The sequence below is a fragment of the Tachypleus tridentatus genome, chromosome 1 (assembly GCF_004210375.1).
Source record: "Tachypleus tridentatus isolate NWPU-2018 chromosome 1, ASM421037v1, whole genome shotgun sequence".
Classification (NCBI taxonomy): Eukaryota; Metazoa; Arthropoda; class Merostomata; order Xiphosura; family Limulidae; genus Tachypleus; species Tachypleus tridentatus.
Genome location: NC_134825.1, coordinates 5,119,154 through 5,139,781, shown reverse-complemented (window position 1 = coordinate 5,139,781; position 20,628 = coordinate 5,119,154). Strand labels below are relative to the sequence as shown.

Here is a 20,628-nt window from a genome sequence, read left to right as displayed (position 1 = left end):
CAGTGTAACGGTATCCTAGTGTGTAGCTTTGTACTTAAGAACAGTCATTTGGAGACTAAAGGTGAATAAGTAATAACGAACTCCTTCATAATTTCGGTTTCTAATCAACTAAGAAATAACTAGATCTTGTAAGGACGAATGTGTTATTATTTCATAGAAACCTTTGTATTATTTGTGTAATATTTAAACATTTTATTATAAAAGTGTTATAATTACTGTGAAATCGTTGATAAACAAGCAAGTCCATTGATAAATACAAAGCTGTAATTGTCAGTGGCGACATCTAGTAAATATTTTACTACTATAATTTTTAAATTAATGCAATTTTTCTAGTAGCATACACAAATGTCAGTTGTATATGTAAGTACACCACCAGATTAAAAAATGCATCAAACATTTTCAAGAAATATGTATATCTTGTTCGGACAATACAAATAAAGAATTTTTTTTGTTCTTTTGCGAACATAGATGCAATGAAAATCTTAATTGGTATCTTTATTTATTTCTATTAAAATAAACATATTTATTATAGGAAATATCCTACGCCTGAAGATGTTTCGAGAAGAACGGGGTACATGGATGATAATGTTTCTTACTGTTGTCATTTTCATTTACATCTTCTCTCTGGTTTACAACGCCTTCCTTCTGTCCAGTTACCATGACCCAGAATCCTACAGAATCACGGCAAAGATGGGTATTACGAATATGGGTTTCATGAAGGTTGCAGCGTCGGGTACTTGGTTAGGAGACTTTTTTACCGCTTGGATGGTGGGTTAAGACTATTTATTTCTCCTAGTTTTACTTATATATTTTGTCACTTAGTATTGTATTAATGAGAACATTTATCCGTTTTCCATTGTATATAGAGTAATCCTTAATTGGTCGTTTTTTGTTTTCGCTATAAGTATTTTATTACAAACTTAAGATGTTTGAAGATTGATTCTCAATAGATTTTTGGATATATCTTCATCCGTCAATGTTCAAGTATTCCTGTAACAAACCAGACATATAAAATTTGCGACTTGAATATTCTCAGGTTGAGAAACATTTGGAGTTGAGAGCACACCCGGAATATTATAGAATTTAGTAAAGCTATTCTAAGATATTAGGTTTGGGTTTGTGAAGAACAATTTTTAGTCATATTTTGTTTTGTAAGAAGTAATTCGACATTTTGTATCCTTTTTTTAGACCGATATATATTTGATAATCTGGCCAAAAGTAGATTTTTATGTGTTATTTGACATTGTACTAAGTGGAAAAGGAATGTAACATTGTTATCATCATCATGCGTCTTATCTATATAATTAAAAGAAGAATATATCTTAGTAGTGCGTGCAAGTGTGTATGATAGATCACATAAAAACCCAATATTTCTATTGGCTAATTGTACACTGATACTATAACGTTTATACATCTAACGTGCACTGTTCCATACGAGTACAAAACTCGAAACCTATTTCGAGGATACTTTCCAGGCCTCCACTCGTCATTTTACAATTACTTTTGTTAGGAAGAGTGTGTGTGTAGCCGTTGTGTCCCAGCCAATAAGTGATCCTTTAAAAAGGAAATAGAGCGTTGTTCACCGGTGGATCGTGTGGGAGCCAACGTGTTAAAGACAGTTACTTTACTAATATAAACAAACACTTTTTAAAAATATATTCGTGGCCTTATAAATAACACAACACTATTATATATCAATACAGGTGCTTGAGAATCGATAGTTAAACCTAAAAATTCGTTTCGTAAACGAAGAACGAGGGGAAAGAAAAAAAAAGGTGATATGCTTAAGAAAGGAAAACGGAAAACGGAAGACAAATAGGGACACACGAAGACGTTGGTTTGTCAAAAATCTGAAGACCTAATTAAAAGATGGCGATTAACCGCAAAGACACAAAATGTTGTGTACGGAAATGAATTTCATTTATAGTAATTCCACGTCTTTACTTTAAATTTAAAAACATCAACACCTTATTTTGCTCATTAAATTTTTGTTGTATTAATGCTTTACTGCATAATACAACAAAATTATTATTTAAAGGATTTGTCTATTTAAAACATATACCTTTTTACTCATCTTTTTTTTATAATTTCGCACAAAGCTACACAAGGGCTATCTGCGCTAGCCGTCCCTAATTTAGCAGCGTAAGATTAGAGGTAAGGAAGCTAGTCATCACCACCCACCCCAACTCTTGGACTACTCTTTCACCAACGAGTAGTGGGATTGACCGTAACATTATAACGGACCCACAGTTGAAAGGACGAGCATGTTTGATGCGACCGGAACTCGAACCCGCGACCCTCAGATTACGAGTCGAACTCCTTAACCCACCTGGCCATGCTGGGCCTTTTTTTTTCTCACCTCTCTTTCTCTCTCTCTATATATATATATAGACATTACGTAGTATTCCATCAATAAAGTTGTATATCTGAAAATATTTGTGTTTTGTCACATATGGCATAACACGCGCTTCGTATGGGGAAAATTGAGGATTCACTCTTATCTATATTAACTTTGTTTTACTTTTCTGACTAAACAGTGCTCCAGCAGTCAATTAATTTTAGTACATACGTCATACCCGAAACACGAGCTTATTCCCTACCCTATTCGATTAATGACAACAGCAAAATGAAACACGTTTCAAGTACATTAAAAAGTTGATGTTGATTTCACCACGATGAGATATTCGTTAAAAAAACATTACGAGAAAAAGGATAGAGATAGCTTCAACAATAAAACTAAAGCTATCATTAACAACAAAAAAGGAAGCGAAAATAATGTTGCTTCTTTAAAACAAAAACAAAAAAATGCTTGTGTCGGACCTTGAAGATAGTGATTGAAATGTTAATTTTGAATATTTTACTTTATTAGCGACCAGTAATGCTAAGCCTAATGAAATTGAACGAAATTTTTGGCTGGTCATCTAAAATCAATTAGTTTGTTCCTTGCGGGGAGCGTGTTTTCTTATAGTAAAGCCGCATTGTACTATCAGCAGTGTGCACTGAGCGGAATCGAACCCTTGATTTTAACGTTACAAATCCAAAGATTTACCGCTGCCTCACCGGAGAAACAAATAGTGATGAAATATCAGGAACAAATAGTGATGACCAATCAGATATGAGTTTCCGAGCTTCTCTTTGAAATACGACACAAAATGTAGGGTTATGGGGTTTATAGAAGACGAATGATTGGTTTAATTTGAATTTTGCCCAAAACTACACGAGGGCTTATCTGCTCTAGCCGTTTCTAATTTAGCAACTATAGAGACTAGAGGCAGTTATCACCACCCGCCGCCAACTCACGAGCTACTCTTTAACCAACGAATAGTGGTGTTGATCATCATATTATAATGCCCCAACGATTGAAAGAGTGGGTATTTGATTCGGCTATCAGCAGAATTCGAGTCAAGTGCCCTAACCAACAGGCCATGCCGGACCCAAGAGGAAGGATCTGTGAACTAGAGTACTCGGAAACCACGGAAAAGGAATGGAATTTAAATACAATAAGTATTTATGAGTATACTCAACTTGCTCTGAGTAACGACTCAACGTGTCTTAATGAAATTCAAATAAAGTTTCAGTGACGGAAGGGTAGAGGAACAAAAAATCGCCACAGATATGTTACTGTGCCTGAAATATTAAGACTAATTAACAATTCATTTTAGAGCTCGTTCATTACTTTATTCTGCAAAGGTCATCTCGTGCATTAGGTCACTGCCCTTACTCTGATATTTCTAGTTTTTGGGTGTTCTGAAACATCCTATTTTCAAGCCAAGTTTACACTGAGTCGAGCTCGGTGATTAGGGCGTGCGACCGCAGGTTTGAATCCCTGCCACACCGAACGTAATCGCTACTTTACAAGTGGGGCGTTATAATGTCATTATCAATCCCACTGTTCGTTAGTAAAAGAGTAGCCTACGAGTTGACGGTGGGTGATGTTGACTTCTTTTTCACTAGTTAATTAAGAACAAGTAGAACATATACCCTTGTGTGGGTTTGCTCGAAATACCCAAAACAAACCAACAAAAACACAATAAAGCATTACATCAAGTAGGAAGTCACCACAAAAACTAAAATTGATTGTGATACAACTACTAGATCTGATACTAAGAATGGGGTTTGTAGAAAGTACAGACATAAATGTTTTTACAGTATAGATGTAAAAACAAGAGAATTTTGTTTCTTTTACTGGTTACTTTTTTACCTTACATCCTGTCTTTTGCAGGGGATAAAATCACACTTTCTTAGGCAGGTGAGTTGGTTTAAACTAACAAAGTTCGAAAACAAACAAGCATAGCATCCTTTCTTCCCAATGACTAAGACATATGTTTATAATGGCTTATAATATTGAAATTAGGGTTTCAATTTCTGTGGTGAACAGAACAACTTGAAGATTGTATATAAAACGCAAGATTCCCTAACAATGTTCTGTAGAGTATCAAGATAAAAGTAGAACGTGGTAGAGGTCAGATTTTATTTGATTTATATACTTTAAATATGATGAAATTTATATCATCGTTTGTAAATAAAATGGATAAAGTGAAGAACGGTTGTATACCAAGACAGTTCAATTTCCAGGTTTTGCAAACTGATTTTATGGAAACTAAAAATTTTCCCATAAATACAAAATCTATATAAATTGTGTTGGGTATTTCAGTGCCGGATCGTGATTGTAATTTTAGTAATTCCTTTCTATTAGTCTCAAATAACGATAATCCTTGACTTCAGCTTAGAAGCTACTCGTTCTTATGTTTAGAATCTAAGTTTAAGTACTAAAAGTCCTTATTTGTAGAAAATACCCTAAAATATTCCTAGTTATCTTCAAACATTCTGTCATAAATAGTAAAATCGGAGAATGATAGTCTGCTTTTAGAATCTTCCATCAAACATTGGTAGTCCTTACAGTTAAAATTTATTTTCAAAAACTGTTATACATCAGACATTGTTCGTCCTTACCCTCAGAATATTCCACAATATTTGGCAGTCGTTACGTTTACAATAACATTGCCTTTATAGTCTTCTATTAAAAATATTTATCTTGAAAATCACCCTTAAGATATCTTTAGTCGCTACTTTCAGTATATCCTATCAAACATTGTTAGCCCTAAATCACCCTTAATATATCGTTAATCGCTACTTTTAATATATCCTATCAAACATTGTTAGCCCTAAATCACCCATTAGATATCGTTAGTCGCTACTTTTAGTATATCCTATCAAACATTGTTAGCCCTAAATCAACCATTTGATATCGTTAGTCGCTACTTTCTGTATATCCTGTCAAACATTGTTAGCCCTAAATCACCCATTTGATATCGTTAATCGCTACTTTCTGTATATCCTGTCAAACATTGTTAGCCCTTTTTTCATAATCTAATTTTAAACTCTGTTAGCCTTTAAACTTTTCAGAATCTAACTGAAGGCATCGTTAGCTCTTATCTTCAGAAACAAATTTAAGACGCGACTTTGTCAGTCCTTATCTTCAGAATCTAATTTAAGACGCTGCTTGTATGTGTATAGTTTAAGGTATCATATCTAACTAGAGAAATAACGTTTTTTTTATATGATCTGTTGTTCATGATGTATAGGAACAATTTGTTTTAATAATCACCTGTGGATTGAGACTTAACTCTGTTGAAATGTGGTTATTTGTAAATGTAAGTTTTACCTAAAACTGACCTCTTTTGTTAATATTAGATTGTCGGACTTTTTCTGAATTGTAAAGAACGAACAATGATCAGGATTTTGTGTTTCAAAGTTTGTTTTTGATGAACAAATTGAAGATGTGATTCACACTATTCCTTCAGTGATGAAAAAAGTTAAACAGCGTTTGAGAAAAGAGAACCATGGACCACGATAGTACTTTGCAGTTAAAGTAGAAACCTCCTTTGGATAATTCATACGAAATTGGTTCTACGAAAGTGACACAAGAAATATTTTCGTATATTTGAATGGAAGAACACCTTTAGAAAGTTGTAGGTGTAGAGAGATTTTAACAAATTGTGAAAAAAGAAGTGTACTTAATGTTTGCTACAACCTGATTATACATCAGTTCCAAAACGGTAAAAAGTTTATCGCAAAATGTTTCAAGAGATAATCATTACTGCAGGTTAGAGATGTAATCAGACATCGATCTGTAGAGTCAATAGAAATACCAGTATTTAATTTTCATACTATTTGGCTAACGTGGTAATACAGTAGCGTTGCGAGAAGAAATACAACGTTTCTAAGGATTGGATACCAATAATGTAACGTTTCATAAAGATAAAATGTCTAACCACGTGTCCACAAGATTCTAGTGTAAATACTCAATGTTATATCAATCAATTACCTCCCTCATTGTCTTCAGTGTTGCTCAGTTGCTGAAACGTATAATAGAAAATCATCGTTTACTCACAGTGATGGGTTTGAGAAAGCAAACGAAGAGAAGAAAGGCCATTATCAACCCGACTGTTTTGTCTTTCATAACCTCCTGTAGGGTCACAGTAACAACGCATCATCACATAGAACATCGTCGGTGATGGCAGGATGGGCTGAAAGAAGATATAAGCAGCCATCTTTACATCCTTACCACAGACCATGAATATAATTGTTTGATGTATAAATTTTACATTCATGCATATTAATATTTTTATACCCCAAAAAATATTCTGAGATTCAAAGATATTAAAAATATATGTTTAATAGATACATACACATGGATATTTATGCAAAATAAATAATATATTTTCATAAGTTCAGATTAGTACACACAAACTATATAAACAGTCACACATTTATTTATTTGACTAAACGAAGGAAACTGGGAACATTTTTACATTACTTCATTTCAGCGTGCAGTTTGTATCTGCACTTTTCAAAGTGGTCTTCTGCTAGTTTCTAACGATAAGTACGTTCGTTATAAATGATAAATATGATGCTCAGATCGTAGGAACGTTTGTTGTTTACGGGGGAAAAATGAATAGTTAAGTATAAATGTGAAAATTAATAAACCAAAAATATTTGAACAGATAGATTCAGCTATATATATATACATAGATTCAGCTATATATATATATACATAGATTCAGCCAGATATATACATAGATCCAGCTATATATATACATAGATTCAGCTAGATATATATAGATTCAGTTAGACATATATATATATACATATACATGTTTGTGTCGTTTAGTTAATCTATCGTGTCATTTTCTGATAGGTAACTGATATGATGCTTCAGGACAACTTGTACGTTGATTGGGCGAAACCTGCCAGGACGTTTTGGAAGTCTCACGGGCGTGTTCGTATCGTCGTATTCTGGGCAGGGTCAACAACTATGACGGCCATGGTGGTAACATTAATAGCCAGTGACTGGATCACTTGGGACAGGCTAAACAGAGACTTCGTGGCCACCACGGAACTGTCACGTGCTTTCTTAGCTTCCTTTATACTTGTTATGGATCTACTGATTGTGATACAGGTAGTTTGTGATACAGTACTGAAGTAAACACGGTGATGTTCTGTGGAATATTCAATTAAAGCACAAGTAACGTCATGATTTCATTTTAAATGAGAAAGCCACCAGTATGATAAATATTATATGATAAGAGCTGGCTTTGAGGTTTTACTTATTTATTTTAACTAATAGTTTTAATTTAATTTATAAAATGGAAAAACGTAGATGGGCCAATAGATCCCCGATGTTCCTAAACTTTAGAAACTTTCCTTCCATTTCACATAATCTACTTTTAAATAAAATTGAGATCTTTTGGTCAAACTTCGTTCTTGAAAATCCACAATGAATGAGTCTCAATAAGTGTTTTAAATAATTCATTTGAGATTTACATAAAGACCTTCGCATAGTGACGCACGTGACAGATAGTGTACAGCATGCGACAAGTGCGAACCTGTACGATTACCAGAGTAGAAATTTCTTTACAATTATTTACGAAATAACCGCATAGTCACATTGTTATTCAAAGAGACACACGTGAGACATATGAGGGAATAGAGAGATAACACATTAGTTTACATTGCCTATTCATTACGCGATATCCATTAAAATTAAACCAATTCTTAGCTTCATACCCATGATTTCTCTGAATCTATAGCATTGGTAATTAATTCTTCAATCACACTGTAGGAGTTTGTTCTCGTGAAATCTACACGTTTACTGAAACTATTTGACTATAAGTTACATTAAATAATCTTACTTATTACTATGCCAAAAACCGTCACTTTTTGTAATTGTAACTCTAAACTCAGCAGTGCTTATAGCTGTACAATGTGCTCTAAACACAGTTATCAATTTGGTTAAAGAAAACCCCAGCTCTGATCAGATACATCATGGTGTTACAAGGTGTTTGATCTGTATGAGAAGTTGTCTCTTGACAAATGGTGGTACAAGGTGTTTGATCTGTATGAGGAGTAGTCTCTTAACAAATAGTAGTACAAGGTGTTTGATCTGTATGAGGAGTTGTCTCTTGACAAATGGTGGTACAAGGTGTTTGATCTGTATGAGGAGTTGTCTCTTGACAAATGGTGGTACAAGGTGTTTGATCTGTATGAGTAGTTGTCTCTTGACAAATGGTGGTACAAGGTGTTTGATCTGTATGAGGAGTTGTCTCTTGACAAATGGTGGTACAAGGTGTTTGATCTGTATGAGGAGTAGTCTCTTGACAAATGGTGGTACAAGGTGTTTGATCTGTATGAGGAGTAGTCTCTTGACAAATGGTAGTACAAGGTGTTTGATCTGTATGAGGAGTTGTCTCTTGACAAATGGTGGTACAAGGTGTTTGATCTGTATGAGGAGTTGTCTCTTGACAAATGGTGGTACAAGGTGTTTGATCTGTATGAGGAGTTGTCTCTTGACAAATGGTGGTACAAGGTGTTTGATCTGTATGAGGAGTTGTCTTTTGACAAATGGTGGTACAAGGTGTTTGATCTGTATGAGGAGTTGTCTGTTGACAAATGGTGGTACAAGGTGTTTGATCTGTATGAGGAGTTGTCTCTTGACAAATGGTGGTACAAGGTGTTTGATCTGTATGAGGAGTAGTTTCTTGACAAATGGTGGTACAAGGTGCTTGATCTGTATGAGGAGTTGTCTCTTGACAAATGGTGGTACAAGGTGTTTGATCTGTATGAGGAGTAGTCTCTTGACAAATGGTGGTACAAGGTGTTTGATCTGTATGAGGAGTAGTCTCTTGACAAATGGTGGTACAAGGTGTTTGATCTGTATGAGGAGTTGTCTCTTGACAAATGGTGGTACAAGGTGTTTGATCTGTATGAGGAGTAGTCTCTTGACAAATGGTGGTACAAGATGTTTGATCTGTATGAGGAGTTGTCTCTTGACAAATGGTGGTACAAGGTGTTTGATCTGTATGAGGAGTTGTCTCTTGACAAATGGTGGTACAAGGTGTTTGATCTGTATCAAATTGTTTCTGCGCACCTGGTGAGGACTGAACCCACAAAGGTCTACGAGGTATCCACAGTATACGACTTGTGTTATGATTAACTCGCTAGGACAATCGTGTGAAAGGATGATGAAATTAGCCAATGCAAGTTGAGATGTATATACTTACTCACACGCTGTGATATCAACGTTCCTTACTTTAGTTTTCCTGCAATTTATTAGATTGAGATATTTCCGTGTATGTTTAACTGTACCTTCTCATATGTATTGACCAGAATATGTTATACAATATGCAAACAATCCGTATGGAATGTCCACTATGGTGGAGTTTGTGATATTGGCTACGCAGCTGAACAGTTCACTACCCTATAACTAAACTTAGTGTCACACAAACATCACCAGTTTAACCCACGTTTTGCATAGCTACATGCTTACGAGGACAAATCCCAATAATCAAACATGCTTGCAAGCATAACTGCTTTTAGTTCACAGAAACCCCGGTGTACTCAGCAGATAGCCCAATGTGGCTTTGCTGTAGGAAAACACAAAAACAAAGAGAGAACGATCGTAAAGCAAGTAAAAACGTTTCTCTTATCTATGCCGAGTTAAAGCACAATGTTGGACTATATTACGATCAACATGACTTTTTGATACAGTTTTCCACTGTTGTAATAACTGATAACCTTTGAGAATACATAACTGTCCTCTTTTATTTTGATGTGGTGACTGTTTTAGGTCTTCACTATACTTATCTTTTGGTCTTCGATCTCTAAATTAATTGTACTTGTGGTGCTTGGAGTTTATAAATATATATTTATCGATGAATGTTGCTTTTTGTTACCTTCATGTAATTGCACTCGAGGTACATGATCATTTTGGTGGGTTCCAAGTTATTAAGAAACGTTTTTAATTATCTGCGAAGTGTATGATGACTTCAGTGAATTATCATTTGTGGTAATCGGCTTCCTAGAGTTATTAAATTCGTAAATATATTTTACTGACACAAGAGCAGTTTGCTAATCTTAAGACTTGAGTTGTGGTATTAGTTTTAGAGGATATTAAATCAATAAATGTGTATTTTTACCGTGCACTAATTCTGTGATTATTGTGGAAGAGTTACATGGTAGCAGATTTAATACTTTTAACTGATTTTCGAGCTCTACGGTAATGTATGAAAAATGTTTGGATGAGAAATGAATTGTATAATTATTAATATTTATTGTATTACTTCTATTGATATCATCAACGATTTGATTTCGAGAAAAATATTACATCCTGTCCAAGTAATCACCCATTAGATGGATTACCCATCAAGTAATCACCCATTATATGGATTACCCATCAAGTAAACACCAATTATATGGATTACCCATCAAGTAATCACCCATTATATGGATTACCCATCAAGTAAACACCCATTATATGGATTACCCATCAAGTAGGGCCTGGCATGGCCAAGCGCGTAAGGCGTGCGACTCGTAATCCGAGGGTCGCGGGTTCACGCCCGCGTCGCGCTAAACATGCTCGTCCTCCCAGCTCTGGGGACGTTATAATGTGACGGTCAATCCCACTATCCGTTGGTAAAAGAGTAGCCCAAGAGTTGGCGGTGGGTGGTGGTGACTAGCTGCCTTCCCTCTAGTCTTACACTGCTAAATTAAGGACGGCTAGCACAGATAGCCCTCGAGTAGCTTTGTGCGAAATTAAAAAAAAACAAAAAAACAAACAAACCCATCAAGTAATCACCAATTAGATGGATTACCCATCAAGTAATCACCAATTATATGGATTACCCACCAAGTATTCACCCATTAGATGGATTACCCATTAAGTAATCACCCATTATATGGATTACCCATAAAGTAATCACCTATTATATGGATTACCCATCCTATTAAAACTTAATTGCCAAGATATTTAGTGCGTGTTAAAAACGAGAGGAACATTACTTTTAGTAACTATCAGTGAACTTTCTATTCTCAGTTTTTATATATCTGCTTATTATGTGTGACATTCGTGTTCTGATACATCCTCATGGCCATGGCCACATTTCATAAGAAATGTTCTTATTTTCATGCTGTAGGACTGGGACTTTCCACACTTCGTATGTGATCTGGACATAAAGCTGCCTGGTATGCACGTGGCTTCCTTTAAGTATAGAATGTTTCAAAAGTATGTTAGTATTCCGGATGTAGTCTTTCATATTACAGGTATGTTTAGGGTTAGCATTCACAAATATACAGGAAATAGTTTTATATACGTTATAGCTGGAAGAAATTTGTCCATATATTTCATCTGTTATGAGCTGTGTATTCAAGGTTTTCTATAGAACTCATAATTTCATATTTTTCAACAGAAGAACAATGAATGAAACTAGTACTAGGTACTAGTAGTACTTATTGGGATGAACTATTATGGAACTTTGTTTGAGTATTTAGACTGAAAAGATCCAGCACACCATATATATTATAAACAGGTTTATCGTGACTTGTTTTTATGAACGTTATTGTTATTAAATAACAAAAGGGTATGCGAATTTAAGCGATAAACTTAGAGTTTCTCCCGTTACAAGTTCTAGGGTCGATTACCCACAAGGAACATAATGCAGATAGCCTATTGTACAGTTTAACACTAAAGCAACGAGAGTGTAATTTAGTTATTATGAATGGTATCAGTGTGTAATTTAGTTATTATGAATGGTATCAGTGTGTAATTTAAATTGTTTTAATTAATGTGTATCTTAATAAATGTGTTAAAATACCGGTAAATCAAGTTTACTAAGTTTTACTTTTATCTGACTTTACCACTTCAGATCACAGCCTACTAAGTTTTTAGTCTGTTTCTCCCGACTACTTACTAAAACTTCCATGATTCATGATTAAACTGCCTTAGGTATATATTTCAAGAAAATTATTTTACAAGATGTTTGGAAGTGTGTTAAATCTAAGTGTAATATAATTTACCATGTCTTTGGTGATCATTGTACCGAGTTCATTTAATTATAACCATCACTGTACAGACGTAATTGTTAGTGTGCGTCATAACATAATTGATTGTGTCAGGGTCAGTTGCGCATGTTTATCATTACAGAGACATCTGCTACTCATGGTCATCATTGTTTAAAATCAGTTATGGATGTACAGAATTCTACCGAACTTAGTTACTCAGTTATTACGTTGTTAAGCAGCCAGTAATTGATAGTCAACATTACATTAAAAGCTATAAATATTTGTTAGTGTATTTAAAGTTAATTACAAAGCTACACAATGGACTACAATGTTCTGCTCATCACAGGTATCGAAATTAGATTTCTAGCGTTGTAAGTCCGCAGTCATACCGCTGTGTCACTGGGTGAGTGGCATCTATAAATGAGGCACGTTTACTTTAATTGAGAATTTCACCTTTCAGTGATTTCATGATTAGTCTCATAACAACAACAACGACATTGTTTACGAACACGATTAGTCTCATGACAACAACAACGACATTGTTTACGAACACGATTAGTCTCATGACAACAACAACGACATTGTTTACGAACACGATTAGTCTCATGACAACAACAACGACATTGTTTACGAACATAGTAAATAGCATAACAACATTGTTTAAATACTTCATCGTTTCTTTATAATCATGTTCTTATTCGGATCATTCAGGAAAGTGGTTCAACTATGGAATCATCGTATTCGTGATGATTCTGGATCTCAACATGCTGAAGAACCAGATATTCTATTCTCCCGAAGCCTATGGCCAGTATATAGGTCCAAACCACAAGATATATACTGTAGCTGACCACAGACTTCTAGCAACAGGTAAAGAATTGTTTTCCGAGTGCTATAAATGATCCCGTCGACAATATCGCTAGTGTTGTAATTTAGTCAAGAGATTATAAATGAAACTGCATCTTCAACCAAAAGATATGTTGATTTTTGTAATTTTTTAGAATAGACTACCGCCGTCGGTTAACGTATTTCACAAACAGTAATAGCGTGGGTTTTTATTACACATGTATGTATGTTTTATATTATCACAAATTCACCACCATTGTTATTGTTAGAACACAAGTTAATTATTTATTATAATGGTACTTTGTTATCAAAGAAACCAATAACATGTTTTTAGCTTTTAACGCATAGAAAGTGTAGTAAGAAATATTAAGCAAGATGTTGTGGTTAAAGTAAACGAATGTTGATGAAACTGAGAACAAAAGAAATTTAACTGACAGATTTTAATATTGAAAATCATGACCGGTGGGCTAGGTGTGTTCTCATAACTGACATGTCGGGCCGAGGATGAAACTGTTCTTTGTTCAAAATCTGTGAGCACTCCGTTATTTTCAGCTGTTGATGCGTTGTCAAACATGAACGTCAGTTCTGTTATAAGGCTCAAATAACCAGATGAGCTCTGTTATTGACGACAGCAGGTACCAGTCTCCAGTTTATGGTTCAAAATTTGGTACGATTATACCTGAATCTTTGGGGTTCCCTCTCTGGTCTTTTAGGCTTTAGACGATGTATATATATCAAATAAAAATAATATTAATTTAAATTAAAATTAAATTAAACATAAACAAAAAACGCTGCACTAATTAAAAATATCCCAGGTTACAAGTTATGATATGGGATGTAAATATACCCTACGTTTTGGAGGTGACTACGGACGTAGGACCCACATTACGGTGGGGATACACTGTCTATCAATCTTAATATCCATTCACCAGTCTCACATAAAGAAATAAAATAAAGGAGTAGCAATAGATATAGAAATAAGGAGAACGAGATGTGGGTGCTCAAGTCTACAACGTCCCACATCTATATCACCCTTCACTGCCTGCAAACAGTTGTGGGAAGGTGTCTACTCTCTAAAGTAAAGAAGTAGAAAAAATCAATTGAAATATAAAAATAAGAAAAATAAGGTACTACTGTTAGGGGGTAAGTAAGTTAAATAAACTTCTTAAAGTTAGCATTCCAGTTCCTATTATGATAGAAGGGCACTAATTGATAGCTCAGTAAACGAATTTTACTAGCATTAAAAATATCATCCAGTTATTAGGACTAAATTAGGTTGTCCCGAAATAAATGTCATTTTGGAACTGCGAAATTTGGAAAAGTATAAACCAGTACTGTAAAACATGCTTTAATCAAAGTAAGCATTGTTTGCTTCAACACACTTTTGCCAACGTGTAACGATACTGTTTGTGTCCCTGCTGTAGAAATCAGAGTTTCTATGGTCAATGAACTCCCCAAAAGCTTCTTCTCGAGCTGTCTTGTTTTGAAAGTGTTTATTGTTCAAAAAGTTCTCAAAGTGCTTGAAAAAATGAAAATCTGTAGGAGAAAGGTCTGGGGAATAAGGTGGATGAGGCAGAACTTCTATTCCCAATTCGTTCAATTTTTAAAGCGTCGTTCTTGACAGGTCTTATAACGCCGATTTTGTTGATCTTCAGTCAACTCACGTGGAACCCACTTATCCAACTGTTTAGTCTTTCCAATCGCACTGAGGTGACTGGCAATGCTAGATTTGCTTGTGTCTAGTTTTTCTGGCACACGTACTGTTGTGTGAGGGTCAGTCTCAACTTAATGTGTTTTCATTTAAGGATGGTTTCTTTCCACGACCTTCGTAGTCTTCAAGACTTTCATCTCCATATCGAAACCTTTGGAACCAACGCTGAACTAAACGTTCAGTAACAGATCCATGGTCCATGTTCCGTGTAGTTTCGGTAGCTTTTCGTCGAAGTTTGAAGTCATAGAGGAAATGTCAGACGAAAGTCCTATTTGTCCATGCTGCTGACGATTTTGTAAGAGACAAACGTTACATTAAACCAACCAACCAGATGAGTTACTCAATAATCAGCTTCTAAATGCCCTCGTGAGAATTCCGATATTTATTTCTGGACAACCTAATATTTGTAAAACTAGTATAACAAAACATATAACACCCAACCACCACCAATTTATTAAGTCTGCTCTGACTAACATGCTCTAAACAAGCCTTTATATGCGGGAAGGTGTACATCTACATAAAGTAGTACCAAGTTGTTAAATGACCTTATTCATCAGTAAAAATAGTTCTTAGAAGTGTTTAGCAAAATTACTCAAGTTTTTATTTCTTTATATTTATTTAATACATTGTTATATTTGTTACAGAATAGTTTAATAATTTTATTTAAAGTTTCTTTATTAAATCCATTAACTACTAACTTTTGAATCAGTATTTCAACATTACTGATAAAATATTGTAATTTATAAAAAATGTTTTGCAATATCTGAATAATTTCAAAGTTATAATGTTTATAACAGAAAGGTATGGTACATTACTACTAAAAGAGAGTAAACCATAGATTGGAAAAGCAATATATTTTTTAACAAAAATATCTACATTGATATCCTTATCAATTATATTTATTCATAAATCTAAATAATGTGCTTCTGTATTAGATATTGAAGTATTTTCAATTTCTAATTTTACTGGATAAATAGTGTTAATAACATTATTTATTTCAGGATTATTTATACTAATTAAATCATCTATATATCTGTAAGTTCAGGTAAAAATATATTAATTTTGTAGTTTTTAATAAATCTATTCACACAATAGTAAAGATATAAATTTGCTATACAAGTAGAATAGCTAGCTCCCATTGGAACTCCTATAACTTGTTTAAAAACGTGGTTTATGAAAAATATATAATTATTGTAAATACAGAAACTTAAAACATCTTTTATGTTTTGGGGGCTATATTTTCTTTCTCCCATTTCTATAAAAGGATAACAGAACTGTTCTATTAATAAATTTAAAACAAAGATTAAATATTTTAATGAAGACATTTTAAAATAGGTTGATTTTCTCTAACGTATATATATTAGAGGGAGTATTAATACTGAAGAGATAAGTAAAATAAAACAAGTTCGAAAGGAAGGACAGCGTTAAAAACAGCAAATCCAAACCTCTGACCAACCAATGTTAATTTGTTATAAACAAAAAAGAAGGAAAAAATAATACAAAACGCTATATCTATATAACACACACAAAGAACAAAAAAGCAAAATTTTACAGCGATTTTTCAACCTCACTAAATTTATGTATTTTTATCACGTATATTGCTTTAAAGAAATAGTCAAAAAGGATAAACTACTTTGAAAGATACAAATCTAAGCAAAAACAAAATTAGAACTTATCGGAAAACTTCATACCACTTATATTTCATTTACTTTTGAAAGAAAACATCAAGAAATTTTGACAAATATTCGGCTTTTTATTAATTTTAAATGTTTCATATGATTATCATTTTTACATACATAATTTCAAAATAACGTTATTGCGTGATCAAAAACAACGACAACAATAGTATGAAATGTAGTTTTATGAACCAGATGTTTTCGATTAATTTTGACTAATAACAAAATATTTTTAAAATATCAAAATAGTTTTGTTAAGCCTAAATTTCCAATAACTCAGTGTGATATTTTCCTCAAAATTTCACTGTCTTTCACTGTCGCTAGTACAGCAGTAAGTCTAGGATTTAGAACGCTAAAATCAGGGGTTTGATTCCTCTTGGTGGGCTCAGCAGATAGCTTAATGTGGCTTTGCTATAAGAAAATACACAGTTTAATATGAACAAAAAATGGGAGTTTCATTATTTAGATTCTGTACTTTAAGTTGATTTACTTAACATAGATGGCGTTATAATCGTGTCATCGTTTGTCCGATTGGTGCTTCGATTAGGTTTAGCCTTTACAAATAAACTGTCCCTCACACGTCATTATTCTCTGTAGCTCAAAAATACATTACTTCTAAATAGATACAGAGTGTCTAAAAGAAGTTATATGTGTGTCGGTGATGAAAGTATATCTATTTTATTTTGATGAATAAAAGCCCTGTAACCCGAGCTCTTTCGAAAGAACGCTCTCTTTTTTTCTTTTTCTTTTTTTTGGAGAGAAAAACTGTACAACACTCAAGGGTGTTGTACAAAATATGCAGGCGCCCCCTATAAATAACGTGTTGATAAACGCTTTATGGGTAAAAAAAAGATACAAATAAACTTTTATTGTTTTTTATAAGTGCATGCATATGCATAACATCTTAACATGTGTACCACCCATAACGTGTCTAGCGCACACCAACTAAATCTATTTTAGAAAGGTCCAAGGATTCGGTAATTTACCAGCGCGGATTATCGACGGTACTCCAGTGCTGTATTACACAAGCTTGTTTACACAATAGATTACTCTGAAACATTAAGAAGTGTCAATGATAGAGATAACATAAATTTATTCCATCTTGACAGTTCAGTGTATTATCATTTTAATCTAGATTTCAAAACATAATATTTCTTGAGGTAGGCTCCCAATTTACGTGCAGCTCTGAAAAAGCATCGTACTTGAATTTTAGAGTTCGAAATAAACAAGGTTAATGGCACCCCTAACTGTGGTCGTGAAAGTCTAAATCACTAGAGATTGGCGGTTATAATTAATTATTTAGTTAACGAATTTGTTAATCAGTATATTTCTCACTTTTATTGTGTTAGTTCAGTTTAATGTATAGTGAGTTTTTGCTTCAACGAAGAAAGAGCACACAGGAAAATAAGCAAGTAGCTAATTAGCGTTATTTGTAAAGTTAGGCCTACCGCTCAGTGAACATTAGGTTACTAAGGTAGAATTTAGACTACTTGTTATCAAAGAAATAAAACGCTTTTGTAATTAATTGAGTAGAATTTCTCACTTTTTTATATAATATTCCAAGAGAATCCGCCCAACATTTACAAAGTCGAATTAAGTATAAAATAACATATAAATTTTTCAGTTGATTATTTAATTTTTCTTTCATTAAAATGTCAGAAATGTATGTAGCCAAAACTGGAGAAGATGGGGGGGGGAGGTGACGAAGGTTTAATAGGCTTAAGAACTTTCGACATACATAAAGGCTTAAAAATCGAATATATATATATATCTAAAACTTTATGTGTTACGTATTAATGTACATTATTTGAGGTTATATTAGGTTTATCACTAAGCGGCATTAACTTCTGATATAGAACACTATTGTAAGATCAAAATAATTTCCCAGCGTAAGAATAATGCTCTAAGCGAACGTAAAGAAAATATTAACATCTTCGAAATAAAGCGAAGGATTAACAGAAAGTGCATCTAGAAAAAGTCCGTTACAATTAAAAATGGGGTCCACCTCCCTCTGTAAATGAAATGGCTTATTTGTTACATAATGAAATTGAAATGAAATTATTTCAACTATGTTTGATTGAAATCTTAAAAATTAATTTACGTTTTTTGTATAAATGTGTTAACGTTAAAAGTATTAAGTATCTGAGGGCCACAAATATTCAGAGAAAAAAAAATATGTTTTTTGTTAAAATTCATTCTCATATTGGATAATTGCCTTTTCATTTGTGTTTACTGCTCCAGAAAAGTTTATTTTTGAATTATTTTGAATTGCTGTAATAGTTTCTCGATATTTTACCAGGTAATACCACGTTATGGACTTACGAGGTGAGATCTCGCACGCGTAACTCTGAAACCAACAGAACTTTTCTAGAAGAGGATATGTTGATGAATTCCCGTTATCTGAACTACCCTCTGTCAAAGAAAGGAATGGCTTTCATTCCTACGCTTCTAGGTTTCGCCATGTTCGGCACTCTAACGTACTTATACGGTCGTTTTCCGCCAAAAACCGATGCCACAGCAGGAGGAAGACTAAAGAAACAGAGCAGCTGGATACGAGAACGAGGCAACATTCACAAGAAGTATACCCTCCATCATATAGGGATCACAGATTTAAAAAAACTTAAACGTAAAGCACTGAAAAAAACGCCAAAAGAGGTAGTGGTTTCTTGGACTGAAAATACGGGAACATCTACTACCTGTAATTACTGATCGGTATTTCACCTTTTCTTCTAAGCGAACTAACTGTGGTACAATTAAACACCTATATATATATATATTTATTTATTTATGAATATATAACTTTAAAATATAAAGATTGTATTTTGTTTTATTTTTGTGATGATATTGAAATACTCGTATTTATATTTGACGTTTAACAGCTCTTGAAAGAAAACTGGTATTTTTAAAATTGAGGTAGTGAAAGTAAAACTGGTAGAAAGAGATATTGCAGGTTTTCTTGAAATCCTTTTACAGGGATTTTAAAATAAATTTATTGAGGATAAAATAAAAAAAAGTTTTTTTTGGCACAATGAAAATATATTTATTTTATAGCAAAGCCATAGTGGTCTGTCTACTTTGTACACCTCGAAGAATCAAGTCCCGGATTATACTATTGTCAAGTTCTCAGGCTTACCGCTGTTCCATGTGGGGAAATTACAATTTTCGGTAAAATAGTTACAAGCTAACACTGTAAACAATAACCCTGACGATGGTAATTATGTTATGAAAACTAGTTGCCTGAAACATTTAATAAAAATTCTACCCTTCATTGTGCCTAAAAAAGACCTTTTTTGTTTTTTTACTTTTAATACAGTTGTACAGTGTATCTGAAAAGACATTTTACACCAGGGGTGGCCAAACTTGCTTAACGTAAGAACCACATAAGATAAACTTCAGATGTTTGAGAGCAGTAAGACATGAACAAATATTACACACACGTTTTTATTGTTACATGTACGTTTTGTTACATAAATTTTATATAAATATTAAGAAGTACATGTACGTGATAATATTTATTCATGTATGTAGTTTTTAAACTGTTAATTTGTATTAGTATTGAGCGTATTTAATACGGTAATAAACTACGGAAACATCTAAGAAAAACATGCAAATTTGCATTTCTCTAACATTAACTGAAACTGCCACACACAAAAGGGATAAAACAGATATTTTTAATGATAGTTATTTATTTTTATAAATATGTGGTCAAAATATGTAAAACTATAAAATTAGAGATATTTTAATCAGATACCACCTTACAAAGTTTTAGTCTTGTCATAATATTTTTCTCACACAAACAGACATTGATACAATTATCAGGTTATTTGCTGCTAGTAGAGGTCGTGTGAGTTTCCATCTTGGTTGTGAGTCGTTGAAATTCAAGCTGATATGTTGTCAAGGCTGTACGAATTAGCTCCGTTAGGTGTTGGTTTGTAAGGACTGCACGATGCTTCGGCTTCACAAACTTCATTACAAAGTACAGTGATTCACAGAATTATGTTGTGCTGAAAATTGAGATGAGTCGCACACTGGTTTTCTTCAGTTCAGGATATTTTATTT

General features: G+C 33.5%; 1 protein-coding gene across 1 annotated transcript in view; it reads left to right on the top strand.

Annotated features, from left to right (window-relative positions):
• LOC143233701 (transmembrane protein 117-like) overlaps positions 1-20,382 on the top strand; it is a 38,462-nt gene extending 18,080 nt beyond the window's left edge. Inside the window, exons 3-8 of the mRNA XM_076470265.1 lie at positions 533-768; positions 7,202-7,462; positions 11,475-11,601; positions 13,051-13,206; positions 18,869-19,267; positions 19,621-20,382. Coding sequence (XP_076326380.1) covers positions 533-768; positions 7,202-7,462; positions 11,475-11,601; positions 13,051-13,206; positions 18,869-19,267; positions 19,621-19,631 — 1,190 coding nt within the window. The 3' untranslated portion in view covers positions 19,632-20,382. The remainder of the gene's footprint in view (positions 1-532; positions 769-7,201; positions 7,463-11,474; positions 11,602-13,050; positions 13,207-18,868; positions 19,268-19,620) is intronic.
• Positions 20,383-20,628: the final 246 nt, after the last annotated feature.